Raw genomic sequence first — 11,433 nt, 5'->3', positions numbered from 1 at the left:
GGCCGCGCCCCCCTGACCCGGATGTGGTTCCTCTTCTCCTTTCCCTTCCTCACGCGGAGGCTGTCGCCGAGTCGGGACTGAGCGGTCACTATGGTGAGTGCGGGGCTGGGGGCCTCTTGGGCTCAGCCTGGCGGGAGTGGAGCGGCCGGGCCGGGGGCGGATGATGATGATGATGATGATGATGATGATGATGATGATGGGGGCGGGGGAGCCTCTGCAGGGAATGAGGATCCCGGAGTTATGTTTCCCCGCCGGGTTGTCGCTCGTCCGCCCCGTCCGTCCCCGCGCAGCTCTGTGGCGCCCCTCGCTCGGGGCTGAAGCAGGTTCCCTCCCCCAGGCTGGAGCCCCCCGCCTCAGCGGTATGGTCCCCCTTCCGCACGCCTGGAGCCCGTCGCATATTGCTACGTCGCCCCCTTCCCGCTCCCCGGCACTGGAGCCCATTCCCTGAGCCCTGTAGGGCTCCCTTTGCTTCCTGCCTGGAGCCTCTTCTCCTCCCCCGCGCCCCGTTCCCAGCATCATGGCCCCAATGCTCCCCATCGTCTCCTCTCGCTGAAATATCGGGGTAGGGTTGGTGGTGCCGGTATAACATGGCACCCACTAGGTGCAGTGCTGGGTCCTAGTGAGGAGCCAACGGGGCCCTGCGACACAGGGATCCTTGCCCCCCGAGGTGAAGAAGTGCTTGGCTCAGCCAGCAGTGTGGGGTAAAGCCTCCTTATTGGGTGGGCTCAGCAATTCCCTGGAGTTTCCCCCCGGCCCTACCTGTCTGTGGAGCACAGTCAATCCATAGCCCTCCGTGTTTCAGCCTACTGGGTTCAGAAGCATTGGGGCTTGTTAAACAGCAGGTCACCTTCCATGACCGTTAGCCGGAAGGTGTTGAGGGAGTGGGAAATAGCCAGTGAAATTGTGTGGCTTTGGGGAGTCTGCTAAAGTTGACTCTTCAGGGATATGAGGTTTTCTGATGCAGCTTTCAGTAAAAAAAAAAAAATGGAAATAAGAGTAAATGGACTCGCTTTAGTAGCGTTTGGTGGAAATTCTGTATTTGTGTATTTGCACAAGTCACAAAGATTGAAGGCTTGTAGTTTTGTTTTAAAATACTGGATTTAAAAAGAAAATGATCCATCTTTCTTTAGAAACCTATACTGTTGCAAGGTCATGAGAGGTCCATTACACAAATCAAATATAACCGTGAAGGAGACCTACTCTTTACAGTAGCTAAAGATCCTGTAAGTATTCCTGAGCCTTTTATTGTTTCATGTTTCAGGCTTTTTTTTGTTGGGAGAGAGGTGGTAAACAGGACTCTAAAGCTGCGTCTACACGTGCACGCTACTTCGAAGTAGCGGCACCAACTTCGAAATAGCGCCCGTCGCGTCTACACGCGTTGGGCGCTATTTCGAAGTTAACTTCGACGTTAGGCGGCGAGACGTCGAAGTCGCTAACCTCATGAGGAGATAGGAATAGCGCCCTACTTCGACGTTCAACGTCGAAGTAGGGACTGTGTAGACGATCCGCGTCCCGCAACGTCGAAATTGCTGGGTCCTCCATGGCGGCCATCAGCTGGGGGGTTGAGAGATGCTCTCTCTCCAGCCCCTGCGGGGCTCTATGGTCACCGTGTGCAGCAGCCCTTAGCCCAGGGCTTCTGGCTGCTTCTGCGGCAGCTGGGGATCTATGCTGCAGGCACAGGGTCTGCAACCAGTTGTCAGCTCTGTGTATCTTGTGTTGTTTAGTGCAACTGTGTCTGGGAGGGGCCCTTTAAGGGAGCGGCTGGCTGTTGAGTCCGCCCTGTGACCCTGTCTGCAGCTGTGCCTGGCATCCCTATTTCGATGTGTGCTACTTTGACGTGTAGACGTTCCCTCGCTGCTCCTATTTCGATGTTGGGCTGAGCAACGTCGAAGTTGAACATCGACGTTGCTGGCCCTGGAGGACGTGCAGACGTTATTCATCGAAATAGACTATTTCGATGTTGGCTGCACGTGTAGACGTTGCCTCAGAGAGTGAAAATTCCAGCAGCCAGTTTAAGGTTATGGTTAGGAATCACAATGTGATAGTTGAGGTGGTATCATTTTTTAGTTTCCCGGTTATTATAGTGGCTCCCTTTAGCAAGAGGCTGAGGCTTGGAGTAGCCCAGATTTTCCATCTTTCTAACTTACCCACAGAGTGTTCTCCGTTCTGCATAGTAGCACTAGGATGTTTGGCTTTTACAGAGACTTTGTATAAAAAAATTGTAATTAAACTGTGCTTTAGCTGTATAGTCTGAAAACCCCTTTATTCCAGGGTATTGGAGGTCCCTCTCTTTCTCTATACCTGAAAAAAGTTATTCCTGTTCCTAGAAACCTTCCCTGTTTCCTGTTCAGTGCAAGGTCAGGTACAAAACCAACTTGGCCACTCCTCAGAGTCCCTCACAAAGCTATTTTTTCCACAACCACCATTTCTTTCTGTCTCCTCATTCTTACATGAACAGCACACTTTTCTTCTCTCTGTGTGTTCCACCTTAGGCAATAAAATCCCACTGCCATATCTTTCTCCTTTCTCTCTCTGGCCCTTTTTAAATTCTATTTCTAGTCCCATGTGGAGAGCTATCACTGTCTGGCTTTCAACATATAGTCTGACTGCGTTTATAAAGTACCTGTTGCCATACCATGATTATTCATTCTCCCTGTAATTTGACTTTTCCACCTTTTAACATTCCTATTCTATCTCTAGTGACACTGACTGTTAGGTATGTTAAAACACACTAGTTGCATATGCAGTGATGTGGACTTGAGGTACTCAAAGATGAAACCATATGGAAGTAAATGGCATTAATTTGTTAACCAATTTAATTGAAAGTTAACACTTGACTAATTGTTCTGCTTTGACAGATTGTCAATGTTTGGTACTCAGTCAATGGAGAAAGGCTTGGCACTTACAATGGCCACACTGGAGCTGTCTGGTGTGTGGATGCAGATTGTATCCTTTGGTGACTGAAACCCGTCCCTCTACTCGGTTTTATGGTGATTCTTCTCACGTGTGAAGTGGGGAGTTTTGATTGTGGCCAATACACGGCAGACACTACAATGAATGATTTTATTGTTCGTATGATTGTTCCATTACTTCCCACTGTTTTTTTCCCTCTTCATTTGAAATAGTAAATGAACTGTGGGGTGTTGTTTCGTCCTCACTTATTCAGACATTGCTTTTGATTGACTTACTGTCCTCAGGCTCACAGTGTTCTGGAGTTCTTAGCAGATGCTTGAATTTCAGAGTGCCCTCCAGTCACCAGTGCAGGTAAACGGTAACATACATAAATGCAGGAAACCTACATTAACATGAAAGTTGATCTCCGTAATGTTACAGAGCAGGCAATTCAAAGTTGTGGTTCCTTCAACATAAGTGTCTGGATGTAGTATGTTGGAGTTAATGTTATTTCATCTACATGATCTTTTTTCTCATTCTAGATAAACATATTGTATTGTATTGTATATTTGTGTCCAGCTGTAATATCTGGGTATTGGCCCGTTGGGGTGATGGGGAGTGAGAATTTGTTTTAATTCCCTAACTGATGATGCAGGGGACACAAGGCATGTGCTTACTGGCTCTGCAGACAACTCTTGCCGGCTCTGGGACTGCGAAACAGGTGAGACAACAATGTAGGGGTGGGGGGTGGGTTAAATTCTCTCATTAGAGCATAGTTGTATCTGTGAGATCTAAGCAGCAGGGCATAAGGTCTGTGTCTTATCCCACCTGTGGACCACTGGGGTAGACAGTTTTGGTCTTGTTCTGACCCTCCATCATCCTCCAAACTGGCATGAAGTGACTGTGTGTCCAGAAAAAGCCTGGCACTGCTGGTACAGGTTATGGTTCAGGTGTGTGAGTAGCTGATGAAGACTAACTTGCTTAATCTGTGGCCAGGATCCTAGCTTTTATAAGTGCCTAATCCATCCAGAACTTTCAAGAAAACCGTGCACGTGCACAAATGGGATTCCTGGTCTTCTAAATCAAATTTCAGTGGTTGAACTGGTTTCATCCTGTAAGTAGGAAGAGTCTCTGGCAAGAGGCTTTCAGAAAGGCAGAGTGCTTCTTTGATCTTTAGAAGAACGTTCAGACTCACTTGTTACCAGCTAAAGAGATGGCTGTGGTGTATTGTCACCACTCAGAACAGAACTTAACTGGCCTAGCTAAATACTCAGTGGAAAGTTGAGCAATGAGACTAGACAGATTGATCATAGATGACGGCAGGGCCCAGACTGAGTTTTCTGTCTTTGCTTTATGAAATCCGTGATGAAATTGATGGTGTTCTCTAATTGTCTGATATGTAAAGGGGTCAGTCAAGGGAGGGTTTGTCACAAGCACTTTGGAAAACTAAGAAATGCTTTGCACATATTCTAGCCTGCTCTTCCTCTGAGCATTGCATGTTGGCTAGCTCAGCACTATGATTCATCCTGCAGAAGGGAGGGGTGAGCGTAAGGCCTGAGGATGTCTGATGCCATCTAACAGATCCTGTCCTGTGTTTAGGAAAGCAGCTTGCACTGGTGAAGACTAACTCAGCTGTGCGAACCTGCGGTTTTGACTTCGGAGGAAACATCATAATGTTCTCCACAGATAAGCAGATGGGGTATCAGTGTTTTGTTAGCTTCTTTGACCTTCGTGACTCCAGCCAGATTGGTAAGGAATTCAGCCAAATACCTTCATGAAGGGTGGGGACTTTGGAAAAACTTTGATTGCCCGCAGATCAGTCCTTCATCTAACTCTTCTGTTCCTCTCTGCAGAAAGCAACGAGCCATACATGAAAATCCCGTGCAATGACTCTAAAATCACAAGTGCTGTGTGGGGCCCTCTTGGTGAATTCATTATCGCAGGGCACGAGAATGGAGAGCTGAACCAGTTCAGTGCCAAGGTTATTGTCGGGAAGAGCAGAACTCTCTTCCTCCTTAATTGCAGGGGAAAAGTGGGTCGGTACCACAAGATACCTCTAATGGCCACAGGGAGGAGTGTTGAGCTAAAAGTCAAACCAGCAGCTGCTTGGTGTAGCCAGAAGACAGCCAACTGAAGGACAGGCTCCTGAATGTCAGTTTGGGCCAAAGTACAGAAATTGATGAGACTACTGCAGAGTGGTGGATAGAATCATAGAGTGTAAGGCCAGAGAGGACCACTGTATAATTAAATGGGGATGGTAGGTGTAACTGGGGTGTAATAGGGGTGGTCTGCACCTCTCATCAATGGCTTGGTAGCATTAATTCTGCCTTGTGTTTATGCCTCAGTCAGGGGAGCTCCTTGTGAATGTCAAGGAGCACACCAAGCAGATTAATGACATCCAGACCTCCAGGGACATGACCATGTTTATCACGGCCTCCAAGGACAACTCAGCCAAGGTGAGACTTCCCTACCTTAGTTAAACCTTGCTGACTGAGGGCCTCAAGAGCAAATGAAAAAGACATTGCTACCTTGAAACATCTTCCTCTCTCTCTAGAAGCTTATGGGTAACAACGAAGCCAAATTTTCTCTTTCTCAAAGCAGACATTTGTTCAGTGTGACAAATCCAGTAATGAAAGCAGAGGGCTTACTCTGGCCACATGAACAGGCTGAGACAATACAGAGATTTCAGGTCTGATGTCTCAGGCACGAGGTGTTGCTGTTTCCAAGTTGTGTGCTCAGATGTGTTTGGATCTTTTGTAAGAGTTGGGCACCCGGTCACTTACTGCTTCAGAGGCAGTGGAACTGCGTGATACCCATGGAGGCATGGCAGGGTTCCGGGATGAGAAGGGGAGCTGGTGCTTTTGGACCAGGCTCGCTTTCCAGTCTGTGTTCCTAATGTGGTACTCCTGCTTGTAAATGGCTGTTTCTCCCATTCTGGCTCAGAATAACCAGCCCTGTTTCTTGCCTTCTAGCTGTTTGACTCCACAACGCTTGAACATCAGAAGTCATTCCGGACAGAGCGGCCTGTGAACTCTGCAGCTCTGTCGCCTATCTTTGATCACGTAAGGGAATGGCATTTGTTTCACTTCTGCCATGTCAGAGATACAACTTCTTTCTTCCCTCCTACCCCCAAACTTCCAACTTGTTCCAGGTGGCCAGGATTCTAGAGCAGTATAAAAGACTGGGTGAGAGAATAGGATTTCAGTGTGCGGGGAGGGGCTGGGTGTGGACAGATAGGTTCTGGATAGTTTTCAAGGAGGGCTGTGGGAGAGGGTATTGGAGTCCTTGGAATCTTGTAATTAGCTTCTGTGACCGGGTCATCACCATCCTTCAGAGACTAATGTAGAGCTGGTCCTCACAGTGCCCTCTGCGTTCTAGTTCCAGGCAGCCCGTCATGAAGTGTGGGAGGGTACTAGTGGCTCATTCCTGCATTATCTTCCCTCTGTATGCATCCCTGATTGGAGTTTGACAACACCTTTAATATTACATCCTAAAGCCTCTTCTCTGTCCCCGCCCCTGTAAATCCTTTGTCACCTCTGAGTTGTTAGGTGAGATCAGGAAGTGCTGATCACGTGTTTATGGCTGACTGTTCCATCATACACCATCCTCTAGAGGGGAGCATAGTTCCTTCTAAGGTGTGTGCCTGTGCAGCCGCCCCTGAGGGAAAGAAGGGCAGCACACCTAATTCATGAAGCTGTGCAGGTGTGACTCCATTAATTCCAGGGCCCAGGAGGCACCTAGAGAGGACATGGAACGTGAGGTGGTGGTGGAAGTAGAGGGTGGGAGGGAGGAAATAGGGTGTGGGTGGGGAAACTAAGCTTAGTAACCCTAGAACTCCCAGCCCCAGCTGGGCTGTATGTAGCAACCCAGAAGAGATGCGACTTTCCCCAGTCGCTGCAGCCCTAGCTGTGCTGTTGCAGCAGGGAGGCAGCAGGGGAGAGAGGTTCTCAGTCTCTCCCAGCTCCAATTGGATTCGAGGGGCTAGGAGGAATAGCTTTGTCGGCTAGTGCTGGCCCCTGCCCTGCTGTAAGTGGCTGGTAGCTCAGTTCGGTAACCATATGACTCGAGTACACTTTGTTAGTCAGAGCAGTACTGCCAGGCATTCAGATTCCAATTGGTGCAGCTAGGAGGGGGCTGGGAAAGCCAATCCAGTCCCTACAGGCAGAATGTAGCTGAGAGAGGGGTGGCTGAGGTCCCTGAGACATCATTCTTTTAGCTAGAAATGGAGCTCGCTCTGCCCACTAAGTACATTTGCACAATGCTGAGCAATGACTGGCTTGTGGGAACAACTGGGGGGCAGGAGCCCAGTCACAGGCACTGGCAGTCACAGGCTGTTTGCAGCCTTTTTCTTTGTGCCTGTGGTGTGGGGCTAACTTTGGGTCGAAGGGTTTGTACTTTCCTTTGTATTTATGAATGCTTGGCGGGAGGGGAAGGAAATAAATGCTCCGGTGTCTGTCTCCCCTGAGCTGAAATGAGGCCGGGCAATCAGTTCTGAACACCTGGGTACCGATAGATGAGAGGGCACTGGTAGAAAAGTGGCTGAAACACTGCATGGGCTGTTACAAGGGCATGACTGGAAGAGCTAAATACCCATCAGTTATCTGAGTGATGCCTAGGGAAAGAATGTGCCGGTCTAGGTTACGCCGTGGGTGGGACGCTAAATATGGCAAAGTGTTGGGGAAAGTAATTAGGAGTAACGGGATGAACTTAAGAAACAGAGGGAAACACTTAAGCAGATCTGGGAAAGCTTTGTGAACATGCAGAAGCGTGAGGGAAAGATGATTCCACTGATTGACCTCCGGGTGGGTGGGGGCCTGGGAAACAGGAGAGTCCAACTCTGTCTCGCCCAGCTCTAGCTATGCTGTGGGGGTTGGGAGAGATTTCTGCTGCTGGAGGAAAAAAACAGTTACTCCTCACTGAAGTTAGGGAGAGGAACTAGTTACTGCTCACTTAAATTAGTGTTTGAAAAAGAATCCAGATAATCTCTTCTCAAAACTGTCATTAAAAGCCACATTTAATGATTTGTTTGTACAATATATTATTTATGCTTTGTTTTTGCATTGGCTGGCATTTCAGCCTTGCTTAACTGATATGTATGTTTATTAATCTAGTTCCTAAAATTAATGCTACCTCCACCAGCTGCTTAAAAAGTTTGGATCTAATTTTGTCGGGGAACAGTTAGTTTAGTTTGCAGCATCAGTCTTGTATGTTCTAACTTATGTCCCAGCCCCAGCTCTGGGGTCTGTGACCAGCAGAAATACCTCTCAATGGACATCTCTTGGATTCCAGACAAGTGATTTCAATTAAGCTTTCCAGTTTGTTTGGTGAGAGGTATAGGAAATGGATAAGGCCCGATCTTTGATATCGGCTATATTTCTGGCTTTTCAGAGTAGCCCATTTGCTCATAAGTTGGAAGTACTAGGGTTTTGATGTTAAATAGGATGAACCCGTTATTTGTGAGATCTTTGAAGCAGGGATCTGTCTGCAAACTCCAAAGTGACGTGAGACTTGTAAAAACTTATGAGCGTACTCTTCATTTTTGAGTTGGTGACGCACAGTGGGAAGCCAGGAGAACTTTGCTTGTTTCTGTGTCGCTTTTTTTGTTGTTTTATCTTTCTCTGTGTGTTAAGTGCTAAATTAAGAGTTGGTAACCCAGAGAAATTGTACAAACCTGAGTACAAAATGCTTTTTACTCTCCTCTCCCACGTCGGAAACTATTTTATTAATATTTATGTTGAGAGAGTGACTCTTTAGTTGACTCATAAATTTGTTTAGGATCTTAAAGCTGAACTGTGTGTCCGCAATATGCGGGCAAGAGGGAGAGTTTTGTGAACTGTGTGGTAGAATTTTGACAGTTTTCATTTTTTGAGACAGGATTCCCTGAAGTTTTAGTGGTCTGTGGTAGGAGTAGGTTATTAAATTGGCCATGTTTGTGTTTTATTTATATTTTGGTATTTATTAGCTTGAGTTGTTAGGATGATGATATACTCCAGGGACAGTGTTAATGTTTTCTTTCTATTTGATTTCATATTAAATATGCATCATAAGCAGTGCACCTTGTTAAGTATCCCTTGTTCTAATATTCCTTCTTCCATAACTAGGAACTTTTAAAAAATATATATAGCTAGGTTGTTTGTACTGGTGGTGTGTGTACAGACATTACCTTGGTATCTGTGTACATACCAAAGTTCATATCACACATAAATGGAAAAAATTAGAGGAAACCGTGTGGCGGGGGGAGAAGTGTGAACTGACAGAAGATACTTCTCAATTAAAATAGCTCTCTCCTGTTTTGCTTCTAAGAAAGGCAGCACAAAGGGGAAGAGGGCGACTATTTCAGCAACTGGGTGGTTGGGAACCACCCACCCTCTCAGCCTGTCAGGGGAGCAGAGCACACTTGTGATCTTGGCCTGCTCTGTGTTGTTTTTTAGCTGCTGGCAGCATAAACAGCTCTGGCATTTCAGCACGAGCTAGAGGTCAGATGGTGTTTCTGTAATATCCCTCCCGTTCCAGCAACCCATTGATCAGCATCGGGTAGGAGAACTAAGGGCAGAGAAGCATTGTAGCCCTGGATGTACAGTGAGAGAACGGAGACCAGGAGTTGGGAAGAAGCTGATGGATTTGAATACCCAGCACTCACTGATTCTGTGTGCTAAAGTCCCTTAGGTGCCTTTGAAAATTCCCACTGAACAGGAGGTGTGTGTGAAAAACAGGTAACATGACAACACACAATTGAGACAATGAACATTGGACAGGTGACAACCTCACTTCCAATGCACAAAAAGTCCAGGGACGGACACCAGGTCTTAGTGTGCTGCTGAGTGCTAAGTTGCACCTTATTTAATGATCCTCTGTTAGCAAATATGTCTGGGAGGCCAGAAGCCACAGGGGGCATTTTAATATTACTGCTGCACCCACAGACACCAGCTGGGATAAGAGCAAATTTCCCACAAGTCATGGCTTTGGCTTCTTTACTGAGTTTAGATCCTGGCTCCTGCCAAGCGAGAGTGACAGGAGCAGCCTCTAAGCATGTTTGGCATCTTCTTAACTGCAGGTAGTTTTGGGTGGTGGACAAGAAGCCATGGACGTGACTACGACCTCCACCAGGATTGGCAAATTCGAGGCAAGGTGGGTCCTGGATCTTTCGAAGCTAAGGGAGATTTGGGTGTGTTTGTGGCAGCTTGCAAACTGCTTTCCCAGGCCAATGGGAGTCATGTCACTTGGATGGAAGAGTTACCCTTTGGGTGAAGCACGCAGGGCCCTCTTCTGACATCATTGGCGTGCTGAACTTCTGGGAATAATCAAAACCCTCGTCCTTGTTCCTAGGTTCTTCCACTTGGGTTTTGAAGAAGAGTTTGGAAGAATCAAAGGTCATTTTGGTCCTATCAACAGTGTTGCTTTTCACCCTGACGGAAAGAGGTAGGGATCAAGCTGGGGTTCCCTGGGCTTTTGAAAACCTGCTGACTTAAAGGCTGATTAGGGTCAGTCATGTGCTTGATGCATTTCTGCCTTACACTACAATCAGGCCTTGACTGATTTCTCTCCCTTTTCTCCTCCCTTGCCTCCCCCCAGCTAAACTCTGGCCATAGAACTCAGTTTTGACCCGCAGCATCCCCTGCTTGGTCACATTATGGTGTCCTCCTGCAGGCACCCAGCATTCCTGCTGTTCCCTTGCCAGTCCTCCTCTGGCTGAGGTAAAGAACTGCAAAGCCCACTAGTTCAGCCTCCCTGCCCTGACATGGGAGGGCCAACTTCACTGGATGGATTGGCTCTTAGTCGGGGAGCAGCCTGCTCTGGCAGAGGGGACAGGTGATCCCCGTAGGTCTCTTTGATGTCTGGCTGCTGCTCCTCTATGTGCAATAGTAGCTTTCTTTGAATATCCATCCCAGCATGGAATCATTAGCTCTTAGCTCCTGCATTGTCAGACATCTTCTGAGGTTTGCTTCCCAAAGTCTTTCCTGGAGTACAGCACCTGGGATTCCCTTGTCCCAGATCAAAATCCTTTCCTAGGCAACAAGGGGGTTACTAGGTTTGGGTTTTATGAGGGTGTCTTTGACCTCAAACTCTGAGGTCCTAGTAGGGTCATGGTTTTCATCGGGCTTTCTCTCCCTGTGCAGTTACAGCAGTGGCGGTGAAGATGGTTACGTTCGCATCCATTACTTCGACCCACAGTACTTCGAGTTTGAATTTGAAGCTTGAAACCGCTTCCCCTTGCACTTGTTTCTTTCTACCCCCATTGGTTCCTCTCCTAGGGCTTTCTCTGGGCTTGATGTTAGTCTGTTCCCATGGGCAGCGGCATGGAGCTCTTGGAAGTGAGTTAAGGATGTGAAGCAGGCAGTGATAAGCCTAAATCTAAAATATAAACCAGCCTGGAGTGGTAAGATCAGCTGATTTTTGTCCTAGGTAGTCTGTGAGCAGGGAGGAGAATGGGCCAGCTGGCTCCCTGCTGCTGTGTGGATACTAACTTCCTGCCCTGCTGGAGATATTTATAAACCAGTGGGAAAATAAACTCAAAAGGAAATGATAAATATCAGTCTTTTT

At 47.5% G+C, this 11,433-nt stretch overlaps 1 protein-coding gene across 1 annotated transcript; it reads left to right on the top strand.

Moving 5' to 3' along the window:
* Positions 1-29: 29 nt before the first annotated feature.
* EIF3I (eukaryotic translation initiation factor 3 subunit I) lies at positions 30-11,420 on the top strand. Its single transcript, XM_074976663.1, has 11 exons — positions 30-93; positions 1,131-1,223; positions 2,859-2,946; positions 3,548-3,613; positions 4,492-4,641; positions 4,746-4,873; positions 5,238-5,348; positions 5,865-5,954; positions 9,947-10,020; positions 10,219-10,311; positions 11,010-11,420. The coding sequence occupies exons 1-11, from the start codon at positions 91-93 to the stop codon at positions 11,089-11,091; spliced, it is 978 nt and encodes a 325-aa protein (XP_074832764.1). The 5' UTR covers positions 30-90; the 3' UTR covers positions 11,092-11,420.
* Positions 11,421-11,433: the final 13 nt, after the last annotated feature.

The sequence above is a fragment of the Carettochelys insculpta genome, chromosome 24 (genome assembly GCF_033958435.1).
Source record: "Carettochelys insculpta isolate YL-2023 chromosome 24, ASM3395843v1, whole genome shotgun sequence".
Taxonomy (NCBI): Eukaryota; Metazoa; Chordata; order Testudines; family Carettochelyidae; genus Carettochelys; species Carettochelys insculpta.
Note: the sequence above shows the minus strand (reverse complement) of the source record. Positions and strands in the feature narration are given on the sequence as shown.

Bases quoted from the DNA above. Each gene is read 5' to 3' on its own strand.
- EIF3I (XM_074976663.1), top strand. The intron at 4,642-4,745 runs GTAAGGAATTCA...TCCTCTCTGCAG, and splicing joins TCGTGACTCCAGCCAGATTG to AAAGCAACGAGCCATACATG. The intron at 5,349-5,864 runs GTGAGACTTCCC...CTTGCCTTCTAG, and splicing joins CCAAGGACAACTCAGCCAAG to CTGTTTGACTCCACAACGCT.